Below are 17919 nucleotides of genomic sequence, written 5' to 3'. Positions count from 1 at the left end.
GCGTGTGGATCCTATGGGATCTGCAAGGCTACAGGGACCAGTTCTGCTGAGAGAGGGCCTCTTCAAAACGTAAGGAGGTTTTCAGAGGTTGCCCACATATATCAAACAGCCCTTCAAAAATTCTTGCATCTCCCAGATTAAGAACCTACTCCTACTCTTCTTTCTCCAACGACAAAATGTACCCTGGCATCATTAGGATCAGGATCAGGCTCTTAATTAGGAGAGGGCAGATGGGAAGATCAGCTTCCCTTCTCCAAACACCCGCCAGTTAAATTCTGGCAGACCTCAACTGCTGGCAGTAGTTTATTATACATGAAACAAGCATATTTCTGCTTGTTTATTGGATTTCACAAAAAAATAATCACTTGGGAAAAAAATCTTACAAGCACTTCATCCTCGGCTACGTCCCTTTCATGTATATGATCTAGATTTCTGTACTCGTCGCTAAACGATTCTTTTAATGAAAAATATTCACTTCCTTATGGCAAGGAAGTGAAATGGAAAGCAAGATGAAATAATCAAAGTTTGTTGATAGGCAACTTTGTGCCCTTTTATTAGCATGGGCAATATTCCTATTGATACTGCTATGCACTGCGTTTATTGGGGAACCTGTAGGCCAGTAACAGACTTCCTCAGAGGATTTCTTGCTTTCTCTTATTTAAAAAAAAGAAAAATCATAAAATGTGGAATTGTTATGACTGTGGACTTTGCAGATGAGGCTTTCTAGAACTAGCGGCTTTTTATGACAATCTGAATGTGGGATGGAAATCGCAGGCTTTCGGTGGATTTGGAGCTGTGCTCTCGGTGCCTCCCTGCGGCCAGGTGGGGGGACCGAGGTGGGTGGAAGTGGGGTCCCACTCCAGAGTGAACCCACAAGGACCAGCCAGGGCATCTTTCTAGTTCCTCCTCCAGTTTATCCTCAGCAGTATCCTCGCTATTTTAAGTACAACACTGAAAACCACACAGATAAACAGGGGAAGGTACAATACGAAGTCCCAGTTTTTCCGCTCAGAGAGGAGCAGTGCATTACACCAGATTTCTGTCTCGTGAAACAGCAAATGGGACATCCTCAAAAAAAAAAAAAATAGTTGAAATTTGCATCTGGTTCTGTTTTTCCTTTGGTTGGATGATTTCTGATCTAGCACAAGTTGTTTTGGGAGATTATTTTAATCTGACACACTCAACGTTGTAAAGACTAAGCAGCTCTTGTGCTTCTTAGCAGGGAGGAAAATGCAACCAGAGCGTGTAAAACCAGTGCCAGCAGAATCAGAATCCAACATCAAGCTTGGTCATAAGATATATTACACAAATTAAGTTATTTTATAAGTTTATCTTCTAGGGGGAAAAGTTTAGCAGCTTTTTGATAGGTGATAGCAAGGTAAATAAAGCAAGTGTCTGGAGGGATTGATCCAGGTGGGAAGCACCTTGGCACTTGTGCAGTATTGATAAAGTGGCACAGGCTTGTCACCTCTGCATCAAACCATCCCAGTTTTGCATAAATGATTCACTTTTTAAAGATTCATTACCCTCATCTAGCTCATAGAAATGTCAGCATATGGGCTAGGGGTAAGCTCAGCTCATTCTGAGCCTCTGCTTGTGATGGTGCGTTGGGTACCAAAACAGTGTAATAGGGTTTTTGTAGCCAAATGGGTTTTCCTGCCACTTTAAATAGCAAATACTACTCCTCCACTCCTGATCCCAGCAGACGGTGGAAATGCTTGGAGGATCTCAGAAGGAAACACTACTTCAACAAGGTACGCTCATGCCGCTGCTCCTTGCAGGCAACCCTTCATTTCCTCCAAGCTTCTGCTGATGCTCTAGAGCAGGTTGACTGAATGCTCCACATTCAGTCTAATCTCAAAATATGGCTAGCTTAAAAGGTGCAATCTCACCACTGCTGGATTCCCAAAGATGAACAGTTTGGGAAATGACCTGCTACGATCCTCCTTTATTTTCTTTCTTGTTTACTTTTCAGCCTACACTTCGACAACAAACTTAAACCTGTGCCAGGTTTCCAGGTTTCCTCTGGAAATTTAGTAGCATAAAATTCAGGATCGCAGCATTAGAAAAAGGTCAGGCTTTAGTACCAACACAATACTGAGACTCTTTTATATTTACGTTAAGCTGTAGGCATCACAAAATACTTCATAGGTGAAAATATCACTTCTGGTTCAGGAGGACAAAGGAATTTAGTAAAGCAGGAGATCTGGTATAAAATACAGGGTAAGGAAAGAACAGGACTGGCAGCTGTGCATCACATCAAGTGAGACCCAGAGCCCACTTTGGCTGATGACCAGATGCAGCAAAACACTTCTCTAGTGAGAACAGAGCGTTAGTGGGCTGATGGTAACATCAAGGGTTTCTCTCTTCTGTACATGGCGCGGAAAACCCTAATCTGCAGGCATTACCTTCTCTAGATGGCTAGAAAGATCAGACAGTAGCTGGAAGAGTAAACTGGTGTGTTTTCAACAGTGAGATCAGAAAAGACCTTTGGAGAGAGTTTAAATAAAATGTACTCGTTGGCATGAGCTACTCAAACTGTCTCTTCAACAATCTTCTGACCCGTTCACTAGAAGCACTGGGTGGAGACCCAGGAATTAACTCTTCTTGCAGTCAAGTCCCACTGAATCCATCCTTAAACTGCAACTGGACTGAAAACTATGATTTTTTTTAAAATGAAAAAAAAAGTAAAAAACTGATTTTAAAATGCTCATAATTGACAGATTAGTTGATCTTTGTGGAAGATTGGTGAAAATCACGATCCCAGATGCTGGGTTAACTTACAGACATTTTTGAGGTGGTTTTTCCAGCCAGTGACATGCAACAGTGCACATAAAACCACTTGTGATGAGTAAACCAGCAAAAGAAAGAATGACGGCTGCCCGAGACCTACATGAGTTGTGGAGAACGGTGAGAGTTAGCTATACATGTAGAAGAACTGTAAGCTGTCGTTCTTCTCGCTGTCTCAAATAAGCAAAGGCTAAACACACACCAGAGCGGAAGTCCAAGAGTTAGAAACTTTGGAAGAGGATCTGCCAGTCTTTGAGAGGCTGCTCTGGTCATTCACAAGGCTGACCTGACAGGGGTTTCCATCTTCAGACCCTTCACTGGGTCGCACATGACAACCTCAAAGTGTCTGTAGCTTTGTCTCTGAGCTCTCAGAGTGTCGGATGTCCTCAAGGGAAGCACGAAGATTATCACACATAAGTGCAAACATAAATATTACCAGTATGGGTGGCTCTGCTAACACCGAGCAGAATTATATGCAACTCATGCACACCTCAGAGTGTGAATCCTGCACGTGCATTTATTTGCTCTTGTGTAACGTGAAAACGTTTGTGAGACTGGGCTTTGGCCTGCCCGTGTATCAGCTGCAAAGAGTGGTCTGCATTCTGGTTTTAATTCAGCTGACTTAATTTTTTTTAAGTTTAATCTTAAAATTTTGAGCACTTTGTAAAAACAACAAGACCTTGATGTTGTATGGGAAGCAGGACCTAAGCCTGCAAGATACAGAGTGGATTTACTGGCAGGTAGGTGCTCAGCAGTTCGGTACCTCTCGAGATCTGAGTAGGTTTCTAAATAGCTTGGCCTGCCCGACCAGTCCCCCCTCATAAATTGACTAAGCTGTGAAATAAAAAAGACAAATTTCTGTTTATCTCACTGGAAAACATGGGTTGTATTTTCTGCTATTTAAAGCCAAAGGGTCAGAGAGGGAGTTATCTGCAGTGACATGAGCTGAAATATGATTGTGAAAATATAAAGATGGAAAAAACAGCGTGCCTTGCCAATTATGTGCCATCGCTAACATTACTTCACGTCTCGCTATAGAGGTCGTAACTCATAGCTAGGAAAAACGACGAGCAGCACTCGTCCTCTGCCTACCTTGGGGTGCACCTCCGCCTTCCTTGGTAGGCTATGAAGGGTCTTGCGGGTTTTTTATTTTTATCTGTCTTTAACCTGGCATGTGTGATTAATAAAAATGGTAGCTTAAAAAAAAAAATCATGGAAGTATCCCCCTCCTGGTTTTCTTCCCCCTTCTGTAATGGTTCAAGGTTTTGAGGGGTTTGGTGCCTTAAAATATTGTACTGGCTTGAAATGAAAATGACGGCTCCCTGTAAATCGGCAGCGTGTTCTTTGCAAAGATTAGTAGCGATAAATAAAATAAGCGGAGTCACTCTAAGAGGCATTTGAGAGTTGGGGGGTTTTAGTCACTGCCCACTTTTGCAAGCGGAAGTTTGTTTCATCTGCACATGAAATGATTGGAGAGGAAACACTCCAGGTATGGTGGTTATTTTTGAAAATACCCTCTTCAGCCTTTTAAAGTTACTACCCAAGGCATGTGTGTTACAAAAATAACAGCCAGTATTTTGGAGTTAAAGCAAGTTCCTCCTTTTCAGGCGGCTCAGATCCCGCCACGCCACTGCCTTACTCTACAAAACCCCACGTACTGACCCTCTTCTGCTTTTCTGCCTTCCTAACGAGACGTAATCTTTTTGTTTCTCCCAAACATGTACTCACAAGACACATCTGAAGGCAGGTATGAAAACCTCCTGATGGGAATTCCAACCACTGTGACCTTGGGGCAATGTTTCATCTTCCTGTGACAGTCCCGCCTGAGAAAGATTGACTTTTTGGCATACAGCAGTATGCTGGGTTTTGGACGTTCAGGCCATATTTCAGCCTGGCCTCTGTTTTGCCTGCAAATAACTGTTCTCCTGCAAGATACTGATGTTAAAAACTGGTTGTAAGGGCTGGAAACTTAGCACAGAACTGAAAATCCTGACCTTGCTTGAATAGATAGCAAGTCCCTCTACTCTGCTCTGGTGAGACCCCACGTGGAGTACTGCGTCCAGTTCTGGAGCCCCCAACATAAGAAGGATGTGGACCTGTTGGAGCGAGTCCAGAGCAGGCCACAAAGATGATGGGAGGGCTGGAGCAGCTCTGCTGTGAGGCCAGGCTGAGAGAGCTGGGGCTGTTCAGCCTGGAGAAGAGGAGGCACCGGGGAGACCTGAGAGCGGCTCCCAGTGCCCAAAGGGGGCTGCAGGAAAGGTGGGGAGAGACTGTTCAGCAGGGCCTGGTGTGACAGGACGAGGGATCATGGTTTCAGAATAGAGGGAGGTAGATTTAGATTAGATATTAGGAAAATTTTTTTTACACTGAGGGTGATGGAACACTGTCCCAGGTTGCCCCAAGGGGTGGTGGATGCCCCGTCCCTGGAACCAGGTTGGCCGGGGCTCTGAGCAACCTGATTTGGTTGGAGATGTCCCTGCTCCCTGCAGGGGGGTTGGACTGGATGGGCTTTAACGGTCCCTTCCCACCCAAACCCTTCCGTCATTCTGTGATTCTAATTATAATCTTTCTTTTCTGTATATCTCAGGAGGTTCGTAACACCACTGGTTCAGAGGACAGAGTATTTATCAATCTTTCTTTTAAATATTGACCACACCGAATAGCACAGCAGCACTTGGGACCTAGTTTCCCACAGATTTGTGCAGGAAATCTTCCATGCAGTATACAAAACAGGAAACATTTTCACTACGACCTACCCGTGGTTGGTTGCTTGGTCTGTTATTTTGTAATTAAAAGAATCAGACTTCAAAACCTGACACAAGAGACTACACCAGTATTTAAAATGAAAAAGCTCTAGAAAATGATTGAAGATGAAACCCTCTCTTTAAAACGCCTGTACCGGGACGTTTTCAAAAGCGTTTAACACAGTGACAAAATAAAGTTTTACTGTATTATTTTTCTCTTAACTCTACCAGACCAGATAGGAGGATGAGCTAGATCGTGTTCTTTTGTCCGTGGCAGCACAAGAGAGCGTTCCTGATAGCTACGGAACAAGCTCAGTAGAGTTTGCCTTGTAGGATAGCTGTCATTGGTTTCAACAGGCAAAGGTGGGAATGTCCCCTCTTCCTTCTATGAAAGCACAGAAGAAAGGTTTATTTTAATATATGGAAAATAAATCACTGCTAAATTCAGTCCAGTGAGCAGTGTAGAGCTCACAGTGTACAAAGGAAAGCTAACAGCCTCTTCTGCGTTAACGTGCACATCTGGGTCCCTCTGTGACCATCCCTGCACACATCGTACGTAGGCGCTGACCTGGCCTGCTACGCTCAGAGGTTTTAAGACCACTCTGTCCATGTGGATTCTTGTTTTGATTTCAGCATTCCTTAGAGTCATGTCAGGTGGATGAAGGTATCAACATGATTATACCAAAACATTTTTCAGTGTAAAAAAACCCAAAGAATGTATGGATTTCAGTAAGACCAGGATGAAAACTTGGTTTAAACCAGTTTTGCTGTGACGCTCTTCAGGGACTACCACGTGTCTTCATTGCCCTTGGCTGACTCCATCCATCTTCTTCCATGCCTTTCTCTTCATAGATCTGCGCTGAAACAAGCTTCCACTTTGCCGTGTCACTTTGTAGGGATGCAGCCCAACAGTTTGGGGTTTTTTTTCCCAAGTTTTACTTGGGAAGTCTCATTTAACAGTGGCAGTGCTGCTCAGTTATGACAAATGGACATTGTTTTGTATTTCTGCCCTACAATGCCAATATGGTGCTGTCCTCTAGACACCATGAAACGTACATGTGTCCAAAGCAGTGATTTGAGATGGTTGCTCCTTGGCTTGTGATAATCACAAACCGCAAAGTTCCTGTTGGCTGCCTGTTCACAAGGTTGCACGCTGCACCTGCTCTTGCTGTGATCCATCAGAGCCCAGATCTGATTTTCAGGTTCTGTCAAAGGCGTCTCTGGTTTCTCAGATGTTTACGCTTCAGCCACATTTCACCCGAAGAGAGGCAGGCAGGAGTTTTTGCCCTGTCTTGCTTTAAAACCTTGGTTTTGATTGTGGCCGTCTTCAGGAACAGAACTGCTGACCACTGTAACAAATCTGTTTGTTTTTAAAAGTGTCCATAATTGCAGCATTGCGTCACCTCCATGGTTATTTTTAAAATACTCTTTGTGACTTTACATTATTAATAAGGTGTCTACAGAATTGTCTAGGAAAAAAAAACCCTTCTGTCAATCTGCGACTTTATCATTTCCTGTCGCAACGGGACCAAGTCCTCAGCTGATGTCACTTTTGCTCCGTTATTTCTCCTCATGTTATTGGCACTGTGGTCACCAGCTGTCACGATAAGATATCCACGGTGTGTCAGCAGGGAAGAATCTCTCTTGAAGGACAAACTAGATTAGATGACACAAGAAACGGGGAGCATACGCTGCATGCTGGTTGGAAGCACGCTATAATGAGCTGGAAACTCAAGTTTGTGATGGCAAATACACCGTAGGAAGGATGGATGAATTTAAATGGCTGCTAATTATAACTCTGCAACTAAATTAGCACTGGAAGGCAGATTAGATGCAAATTTGGTAAAATACAGATACACACGTGCTGCAGATCAGAACGGGAAAGTTTTGCTTGATGCTTTCCTTCTACAGACTTCAAAGTGTGTCGCCAAGGCTCGCATCCCTGCTGCCATTAGAAAAACAGGGAAAGAGAAGCAGAGAGGAGGAGTGTGCCAGTGTCCCTCAGCCACGCAGCGGCAGAGTCATGAGGAGAACCTGGGCCTCCTGAATCACCTGACAGTGTCAAGAAGAGAATTTGAATTATGTGGGTACCCTTGCGTAACATTTTTTACGCTGAGGGTGGTAGAAGCCTGGCCCAGTTTGCCTAGAGAGGTGGTGGATGCTCCATCCCTGGAAACATTCCAGGCCAGGTTGGCCGGGGCTCTGCGCAACCTGATCTGGTTGGAGATGTCCCTGCTTCTGGCAGGGAGTTGGACTGGGTGGGCTCTAACGCTCCCTTCCCACCCAAACCAGTCTGTGATCCTATGATTCATAAAACAGATTACACAGTAAAGGTGAAAGCAATGAAACCTGGTTTGGAAGGGATTTAGCTCGGTGTGCCATCAAAAGCATGGGTTGGCAAATAGTTCACAGGAATCGGTGGTAGCCAAGGGAACTTATTTGTATGGGCTAACACGCGCAAATCCCATTAGCATAAGAGTCACTTAAGCACATCCTCCCAAATTGATATTAGACTCTGCTGGTCGCACGCGTTCAGCAGCACAGCGGCAAGGCGAGCCGCATCACTGTCGTGCTGAAGTCATAGCCTAATCCTAGCGCCAGTGCAGCGGTGCCACTCCAGAGGCAGGGCGAAGCACAGTGAGGTCACGGGTGGCCCGCTGGCTTCACTGCAAGTGGCAAGACAAAGGTGCCCCGCGTACTTTGAAGGTAATAGCATTGAGGATGCACTTGGCTGAGAAACATCGTCAGTCTTTGAGTGCTAACACTGTTTGAATAGCATTTTGTAAAACATACCGTGCCAGAGGGCTGAGGAGCTAGGGGTGTGGCTGCTAATTAAAAAAGCTACAAGGGTACGGTATCTTTGCCCTAATGTTAACCTGGATGGTCTTCTTGCACGGTAACCCTAATATACGTGTAGGGTATGCATCCTTCATGTCACGCAGCTCTTGGTAGGGCACACAGGCCTGATCGCCTTCCGTTCGTGGACACCAAATTTGACTTACATCTTTATCCTGTAAATATTGCCCTGTATTTCCCTGAACCGTAACCTGGAGCGCACCCCAACCCAGAGATCTTGGGGAAAGAGGGAGAAAAGCAGGGAACAGATGCTTTTTCCCTATAGCCGTAGAAAGATGAGCTGTGTCAGATATTCTAGGTTTCTATACATGCTGGTAGAGAAGAAGAGGGTGAGGAATGGGACAGCCTGAGCAGGAATTCAGTTACATTATGATATTTCACGGTGTCTGAGGGTCCTAGCGCATCCTTGAGACACCACACACATCTTGTTGTGCGTGTAAAAGTCACCAGGTTTTGAACCTGTACGATTTTTATCGAAGTTTATCTTCAAATGTAAATGTCTAACCAGTTTAAATTGGAAGGTTCCAGTTATTCTTTAAGTGAGTTTTATAATTTGGATGCCGTTCAACACCTGACTGCCTTCCGAAACCAGCGATGAATTTGCCCTATCCATCTCAGGCTCGTAATGGATAGCAAGAACATATTAAGAGTTATCACCTCAAAGACAGATCAAAGTCCACTTCCTTTAATATTGACTTTCTTTAAAAGGCCCTATATATAACCTGCTAGCTAAATAATTCAATTTTGGGGGGGGGGGGGGAACTGAGTGCATGTTTATACAACAGACCACAATAACTCCGCAGTTTTGTGATTTGTTGGAGGAGAAGAAATCCTCCTCACATTTTCTGTTTAAGGAAACGTTACTCTCAGACTAAATGAGCCCCAACCTGTCAGCCATCCAAGCGGACTCTTCACTGACAGAAGTGGCAAACACTCGCATGGATCGCTGACAGGAACAGCTCAGCTCAGGGAACAGAAACAATGAGCTAATCTGAATAAATGGTGCGTTTTGAGAGGTTTCACAATGTCGTGCAGGGTGGTTTTTACATTCCCTGCTTGACTCACTCTGTTTGATTATCAAAGGTGTTGAAAGCTCCCTAACTCACACGCAGCTTTCAAATTTAGTCGCCTTGTTCACTTTCTGTTCTTTCCTTAAATATCTCTTTAAGTTTCGGAAAATACACGTATCGGCGTGCGCACGGGGGATAAAACACAGGTTCGGTTAATGCCAGGCGCTCTCGGGAGTTCCAGAGCGGAGCGGCCATGCTGTATCTCTGCATTTCAGGAGAATGCAAGGAATGAGGTACTCGGGCCGTATCCTGCCGCTGGTCTGGGTATAACCACACAGCGCCTGGAGCCAGTCCAGCCCAAAGGGTTTCCCAACAAGCTAGAAGCCAGGCACAGCTGCTGTACGGCTCCTGGGGGCTCTTCTAGCTTCTGTCCTCCGCCACTTCTTCCGTTCTCATGAAACACCCCTGTTTTCTACCACGCTAAGCATCATGTGACTGGTTTTCTGGGTTTTTGCACCTACATTTTAGATGGGGAGGAGGCAGAAAGACCTAAAGGCTGGAAACCACGGATCCCAGCTTCACCTTCTGGGTGCAGAATGCCCTGCTGTGAATGATTAGCTTTCAGTGATGCCTCTAAAAATGGCTACATCTGTATGTGGAAAAGACTTTTCCTGGTTCTTTGCGTTTAAAGTGCCGCGGAATCAGCAAAGGCTGGGTAAGCTCCACTACAATGTGTTTTGCAGTACAGGGGGATGAGAGTTTTAACCTCAGCTCTCTTTCCTGAGGTGTTTGTGTTTATCATTATTAATGCATGTTTTAGTTAAGAATTTAAATATATTTTGTACTGTTGCAATAACTGGGGAAAAAAAAAAAATGGAAGCGGGATCTTCTGCCTGCTGATGGGAATGGTCCGTTTGTAAATACCCTGACATCTCAAACCAGAATGCACCGTTCTTCCTGGTGGGAGAGAGGGCACGAGATACCGTTGTGACAGAATAACTGGTTTATGTGGTAGAGATCCCTTATAACGAGACTGACTGCTGGACCTTAGTCCCAACAGATAGAAACATCAGCCCAGTGTCACCGCTGAGGCAGCTGCACCCCAGAAACGTAATTCTAATCCCGCTCAGCATCCGATTTCTGCCTGCTACCTTTAACCAGAACCAAACACCTTTTTCGCATCCTTCAGCGCAGGAATAAGGCTGCTGTCCCCTGCATGCAAAGGGACCATTTTTCAGGAAGGATTTCTGAGAGCAGGACAGTGAAACCCTGCAGTGGAAGCTAACACATGCAGAAGAGCTCTCCCAAACCGCAGCGAGGGCTGTGGCAGGTACCCTGCTAAGAGGGAGCGCTGATGTCCGTCACGCTGGTAGGGACAGCCACAGCATGCAGGTGGACGCGCTCAGGGGGACAGTCCCGCCCTGTCCTGTGGGAGCTAGCTGGTCTTCCCCACTGCCAACAGCTGTGCCCCCGACGCTCCCCACAGACCCCCCATTGGGTGCCAGGCAGGTGGGAGCCGCTCAGCAGCAAAGCGGAGAGGCAACGTACCCACTTTCAGCTCCTTCCCGAAGACGGTCCTCTCTCCCAGCGCAGAGCAGTTCCAGCGCCCGTTGCGAAACTGGAACTGGCACTCGTTGATGCCCATCTGGGACCCTTCCCCGATGACGATAATGGCGTCGGGCCTGCTCTGGCAGATCGCCCGCTGCCGGGGAGCGAGACCCGGGATCTTGTTACAGATGATGCTGGCTCCCAGGGCCACCACAGAGGAAAAACCCCTGCAACGACAAAGACGCCCCGGGGTGGCTGAGGGGAGGCTCGTCCCGGAGGTGGATGTGACACCCCGCCGCGGCACCCAGCTTTGGCAGGTGTCCTGGCAAAGCACCCGCTTTTTTCCCTGCTGTCGCTCCCCTCGCTCTCCGCAGCCAAAGCGGAGATCAGGAGCGCGTGGGCTCCTGCCAAAACGGGACCTGACTTCCTCGATTTGTAAATTAAAGCGCGTGCAGCAGCGGTGCGTGTCCCGGCCACGCACGGGCAATGAGCTGGGAGGGTTTTCCCTCTCCTGTCGAAGTAAGAGGGAGGGATGGGGGTACAAGCCAAGCTCTCTGCCCCCTGGGGCTTCGCTGCCTCCCCCGCAACCCGCCCGCACGTGGCCGGGCCAGGGATGCTGCGGGACTGGAGAGCCCCGCGCTCTCCCTGGTCCCCTTCTCGCCGCGGGGTCCGGCCGTGAGATTTGCGTGCGGGGAAGCGGACGCCGGCCCCGAGCTGCGGGGGCGGACAGGGACCGGCTGCCCCGGGATGGGATGGAGGGGGGGTTTCCCCGGGTGTCCCCCCCGCTGTGACAGGGGCCGGGCACAACGCGGGGGCCGCCACCCACCCCGCCGAGGGTCGCTCACAGGTGCGGGGGAGCTCTACCTGTCTTTTAATAAATGATCACGGCCACCATCATCATCTTTTTTTTTTTTTTTTTTGGGAGACTTCCCGAGTTAAATAGTAACAGGTCTGGGCAGGTTACGGCTGCGAGCGAGCGCAATTGTTATAAAACCAAGAAAACCCAAAAAAAAAAAAAAAAAGAAAAAGTTACTCACCCGATCTTGATGTACACGATCCCCAGGCTGAGGAAGATGTGGAAGATCCAGCGCCGTGTTTTCCTGGTCATATTCCCGGCTTGCCGTGCCCAGCCCACCGCCCGAAACGCTGCCTGCCGGGCTGCCGCCGCGGGTCAGGGCCGCGCGGCCCCGAGGGGCGCCCCCCGCCGCGCCCCCCGGCCCCCCGCCATCGCCCCCCGGGGGCTGCGGGTCCCTGTCCCGCCTGCGGGTGCCGGTCGCACGCCGCGCCTTATCGCCGGCAACGCATGGGTTGCGGGATCCGGGCGCTCGCCCGGCCTCGCTGCTACCTATCTCCCTCTCTCTTTTTTTGTTTTTCTTTCTTTCTTTTTTTTTTTTTTTTTGTCCTTTTTTTCCTCCCTTCTTCAGCTACTTGGGCGTGTTCTCCAAAGGAGGGAGTTGTCCAGCGCGGGGGGGGAGGCAGACGGATCACCTGCCTGCCAGGAGGCTGAGGGCGCTGATCATCCCCTCCTCCCGCGGGCCCGGCCCGGGGGGAAGCGGCGGGGGCTGCGCGGGGTCTCACCGGGGGGAGCCCCCGGGGCTGGCCCCGGCCCGCCGGGCGGCATGGGGCCGCCGCGCCCGGCCCGCACCCCGCGCTGCCTCCGCACCCCGCGCTGCCTCCGCGCCGGGGGTGCGTGGGTGGGAGGTGTGTTGGGGGGGCTGAAGTTTTTTACTCCGCGGTAGCCGCCCGTTCGCCGGGGCTGCCGAGCACCTGGGGCCGGTTTTATGGCTTCGCCCCGGCCCCGTCGCTCCTCCCCTCGCTCTGCCTCCCCGCCCGTAACGTGCGGTTGCTTCTCCCTCCCGGTTTCCCGGCCGGGGCGAACCCCGCGTAGCTCGCAGCATCTCCGCTCTGTCCCGCACCGGGACGGGTCCGCTGGGACCGGAGGGGGCGGCCGCCCCCGACCACCGGGCAGTGGAAAAACCCCAAACGCCACCAACCCCCCCCCCAACACCCTGTACCTGCAGTGCCCTCTCCAATTTTTTTTTTTTTTTTTGATTGATTGATTCTTCTAATGACAAGGAGGCTCGGTCCCGCCGCGCCCTGCGTGACCGTGGACTCACATCGGGTGTCTGTGCGGGGGCTGGGGCCGCGCCGGGTCCGACCCCACGGGGGGGAAGCAGCCGGTTGCGGCTGCCGGGGCGCCGGGCAGAGCCGCCTCCCTGCCGCGGGTGGGGTGCGTCGGGGGGAGCGGAGTATCCCGGCTCCTCGGTGCGGGAATTTACACGGATATGGTGACTATTTTATGATCCACTTGAAATATTTCAAACAGGGAGGTTACCTAAATGATAACAGGGGTGTGGTGCGGGAATTGTTCTGCTGATAGCGTTTTTCTGAAAACAAAACAAAACAAAACAAAACAAAACAAAACAAAACAAAAAAACCCAGCGCGAAGCCCTCAGGACCCCTCCGAGGAAGCCGGTTGGAAGCCCCTCGGGGGGGCGGGCAGGGGGTTCCCGCTCTCCCCCTCCACAGCCCGGCGTTTCCCGGCGCTCTCCCATCACCCTTACACCCGGCAGCCGGAGGGTGGCCCCAGGCCCTGTGCGGAGACGGAGATGAAATTCGGGGAGGGGGCGGAGGACGGGGGGAGGGGAGCAGCCCCCGAGCCCCGCGCTGCCGCCGGCCCCCGCAAACTCATTGTCAGGGCGCCACCTGGCGGGCGCGGCGGGAGCAGCCCCGGGCCGTGCTGTCAGCCCCCTCGGGTACCGGGGGGCCGCTCTGGGGTCCCCCCGGAGCCTCCTCTTCTCCAGGCTGAACAGCCCCAGCTCTCCCAGCCTGGCCTCACAGCAGAGCTGCTCCAGCCCTCTCAGCATCTGCGTGGCCTCCTCTGGGCCCTCTCCAACTGGTCCATGTCCTTCTGGTGTTGGGGGCTCCAGAGCTGGACACAGCGCTGCAGGTGGGGTCTCAAAATCCGAGGCTTAGCACACGCCCTCTTTGAGTGGGAGAGAAAAGAAACCCCCACAGAAAAGTGAAGTTCCATTAAGAGACAGGTGGAAAGGTGCATTTGTCTGTCAGCTCCTTAGATCAGCAAGGAACGCGTTGCGTAGATGGTACCAGTGAGTGCGGCCGTGGATGCCATGCTGGGACAGGCACCCTGCACTGGCCCCGCTGGGGAAGCAATGGGAATAGTGTGGTGGAGAGCCGGTACCCGCGCACAACGTGCTTCTATGGCAGGTGCATCTCTATGCTCACCTAGCTCTTGCAAGGGCCAGCAGTTTAGGCAGGGCGGGGTGGTCCTGTGTGAAGCAGCGGTGTAGCACAAGTGTTACAAGTTCTGTAAGGAGCCATGGATGTGCTCAGAGCACTGTCCCCTTGGCACGTCAAGCAGAAGTTTCCTGGGTGTCAAAATTTGCCCTGTCATTGCAGCCAGGCACCAAAACATGGATTTTTGCCCATATGGATTTGTGAACAAAGGTTTTTTTATTTTTTTTTGCTCCCTGTATAGCTCAGTACAACGGCATCCTGATCCACCACTTGGGCTCCTAAGGGCCAGCACAACCCAAAACACCGCGGGCCAGCACCAAGGCTGCTGCTGAGGAGGACTCAGGGACGCACGCTGGAGGTGGGGTCGGTTGCTTTTTTTGTTGCTCTTAGTACAATCAGTCATGTCGGTTCAATAGTCCTTGAGCAGAAACGGGCACAAACAGTCTCAGGAGTCTCATCCTGAAACTGAAGCTGCTTTCCAAAGAGCAAATCTACGCCCGAAGTGAAACCTCTGAACGCTGAAACAACACAGAGGTCATTTTAACTTTGCTTCAGAGCTTCAGTCCATATTCCCCGCTATAGCGATCTGGCACATAAAATGTAGTCCGGGAGATCTTTGGGCTTCATTTTTCCTTCCTTTGTCTTGCTGATGCTGAAGCTAGAGATGATTTGTCTAATTCAGCCCCAGCAAGTCAGCTATTCAACACAGCCCAGGGGTATGGGATAGGTCAAGGCTGGGTACATTGTTGTCTTAGGGTTCAGAAAGAGCGGAAAATGGCAAAGCCTCCTCAGAAAATGAGGATAAATAATTTACTGGACTAATCAATGACTTGCTCTTACTCTGTCTGCTCCTTAAAAAAAGTTGTGACCTGGATATATGTGAGCCTGTGTGCGTGCACGTGTGAAGCATACATGAAATAACATTCCCGTGTGGATCGCAGAACGGTAGTTTGTCTCGTTTGGCAAAGTTCCTTAACCATTTTAATCGCCCTTCGAAACATTGTAGACCATCAGCGGTCCTTCCAACCACATGGTCTTCCCAGTGGACTATAGCGACCAGCCTACACCAACCACCTGCGTACATATCCAGCTGCCTTTCCTACACTATGTACTTCTTATTACTTTCTAATCTCTGCACAATAAAATCAGTATGAGGCATTATGATAAATTATTCTATTTCTTTTAACAGCAATAAGTTATAGACAGATTGGTAAATCAACACAAAACTTGGAAATTGGAAATTAGTGACAGAAAAGTAGGAATCGAGACATTGCCTGTGGCAATAGACATGAACTTGAAACCATGCTCTTAAAAGTGTCAAAAAAAAAAAAAATATTCCAGAGCTCCTGGGCCATAAGACGACATCTAAAAGTGAAAATCCAACTCTGTGGATTCTTCACTGGGAAGAAGGCTGCGGTCTCTTTGCAGGAACTCACTAGTTTGCTACTCCATGAAGCACAGTTGTCGGAAAGCGGCAGGCCCGTTCTGAACACCTTCGGTTGACTCTATGAGAGAGAGTCCCAGGCAGGGTCTCTGTGGCCCTGAAATTCCAGGTACAAGTCTTGAACGTGTATCCCGGGAGAGAAGGGCCACCCCACCGCGCTGCCCCGCCTGCGGGCAAGCAGACGCCGCCTTTCGCCCACGCTGGGAGAGGAGAAACCTTGGGAGGAGGGTTGGTGCGTGGCGGTTTCCGACTCGTAGCCCGCCCTGAGCCGTGGGGCTCACCCATCTCTCCCGAGATGCTCGCTGCTGGGAGGAAACGTACCCTGAAGCAGAGCGAATAGTTTTATTCCAGATACGATCTGTTCACTCTCACCTTTTACTACCCATTTCTTTATTTAGCAGCAGCAACTTTCTTCCGAACAAAGACTGGGCCCAAGCTACACCCTTGAGCCATCCATCACTTGTTGCCACAGTGGTGTTTCCATTGTTAATTGTTTGTCAGGGTTGCTTTTTGGGGTTAGGCAGTGCAGTGATTTAGTACGCGAGCTAATCAGCGCTGAAAATGTATCCTCAAAATAAATTAGATCAGAAAAAAAAAAAAAAAAGAAGTTTGAAAAGTCTGTTGGTCTCCATACAATCCTTCTGGACTTCTGGGCTCCCTCACAAAACCACAGCTGGATCCAGTATTTCCCTCTAAGTTAGAGATGCACGGCTGCGCCCGGTCTCCGCACGGACACGGGTTGGTGACGCGAGGTAAGGAAGTTTGTACAATGCCTGCCGCTCAGTGTGTGGCTCTGGTCAAGGTTAGCGATGGCTCATTTTTCATAAACAGAAAGAAATACAAGAAACATACCCACGGAAAATGAAAAAGAAAGGTTGTCTGTCTTTTCTTTTTTGATTTTTTTTTTGTGCTTTTTTTTTTCTTTTTAAAGATGGCCTCTGATAACATGAATTCGCAAGGGAGAAGGTGGTTAAAAGCCCGTTTTGTAACCAGATCCCAGGCACACAGCCCCTCGATACTCCAGCTCTGGCTCCCTTTTATCAGGCTAATCATAGCCGCGCCGCTTTGTTGTCAAAACATCCCCGCAAAAGTCAGACTGGAGAGTCCTCTCGGTAGCAAAAATGTGAGGTTGATACGCCAATGCTCCTTGTATTAAGAACCTCCTACCTCCTAAAAGGGTGTTTTTAAAAATATATGATAAATAAATAATTAACCTTCGCAAAATTTCCCGGGCTCTGCTTATTAGCCGACCCCCGCAAAGTATCATATCATCAGCGACCACAGTAACGCCTCAGTTTACAGATGCATTCGCAGGACTGCAAAAAGAGCAATAAATATAAAAATAAATAGCCTGCTGCAGAGTTTCCCTCTGCAAGGAGTAAATTATGTAAGGAGCCGCGGCAGGTCAGGGCTCAGGAAGGGCGAGAGCAGCCGTCCCTGCCTGGCCGGGCTGACCACGCCATCAGGCCGAGCCGGGCTTCCAGGATAAGTTTCAGCTGGTTTTGGTGATAAAAAGGTGACATGTGGCTTGCGATCGATCAGCTGGGTGATGCGGACACCATGCCATCGGTGTCTGGCTAGCTCAGGATAGGGTGAGGAAAGAGTTGCTCCGTTTGGGTGATTTCGGCAGCTTCACAGTGCTTGGAGCACGCGACTGTTTCATGCCAAGCCATGTCTGCATGCGAGGGCCCGGGCAGGCATGGCTCCGCCATAGTCCCCAACACCCCTCTTGGCTTCTGGAGCTGGACGCGGCCTGAGGAGCTCCCAAAAACAAGGTGGGTGAGCGCAGGGTTTCTCCGGGTTTGGGTTTGGTCAGGTGTTCTAACCCAAGTACGGGTGAAGGAACACTTTACGCTGAAGCTAAAGCAGCAGGTTGGTGAGGCTGCTCGAAGCCTGGGCCGGTGAGCTTCGGTCCAGCCCTGTTTCTGGAGCAAACAGGCGCTGGGGCTGTGCACCAAAATGTGACCGAGCTTTACCCTGCCAGTGGCTGTGGCCAGTGCCACCCCGCCAGCCTGGCGTCCGGGCCCTGCCCTGCCCGTACCTCCCGGGGAAGGAGCCAAGGACTAGCACACGTGAAGCGAGCTGCTCGCTCTCAATCGCCCTTGACATCCGTAGGATCAGAGAAACGGAGCCCTCTGCGTCCATCGCGCTGAGCCGAGTGCGGGGATCCCGCTGCGAATGCACCCCCTGTCCCGCAGGCCGAGGGTCAGCAGGTGCCTGTTGCCCATCACGTGGAGCCCTCCAGCTCTGCAGCGGCTCCTCTTGGTCT

The 17919-nt window shown here is 49.9% G+C and overlaps 1 protein-coding gene across 1 annotated transcript in view; it reads right to left on the bottom strand.

Moving 5' to 3' along the window:
• The window catches only part of WNT7A (Wnt family member 7A), a 38268-nt gene extending 25565 nt beyond the window's left edge, over window positions 1-12703 (bottom strand). The window contains exons 1-2 of the mRNA XM_086755305.1: window positions 11986-12703; window positions 10949-11175 (exon numbers count right to left, since the gene is read on the bottom strand). Coding sequence (XP_086611431.1) covers window positions 10949-11175; window positions 11986-12056 — 298 coding nt within the window. The 5' untranslated portion in view covers window positions 12057-12703. The remainder of the gene's footprint in view (window positions 1-10948; window positions 11176-11985) is intronic.
• Window positions 12704-17919: the final 5216 nt, after the last annotated feature.

This window comes from Chlamydotis macqueenii, chromosome 10, assembly GCF_036417535.1.
Source record: "Chlamydotis macqueenii isolate bChlMac1 chromosome 10, bChlMac1.mat, whole genome shotgun sequence".
NCBI classification, from domain to species: Eukaryota; Metazoa; Chordata; class Aves; order Otidiformes; family Otididae; genus Chlamydotis; species Chlamydotis macqueenii.
This window is presented reverse-complemented; position numbering and strand designations above follow the sequence as displayed.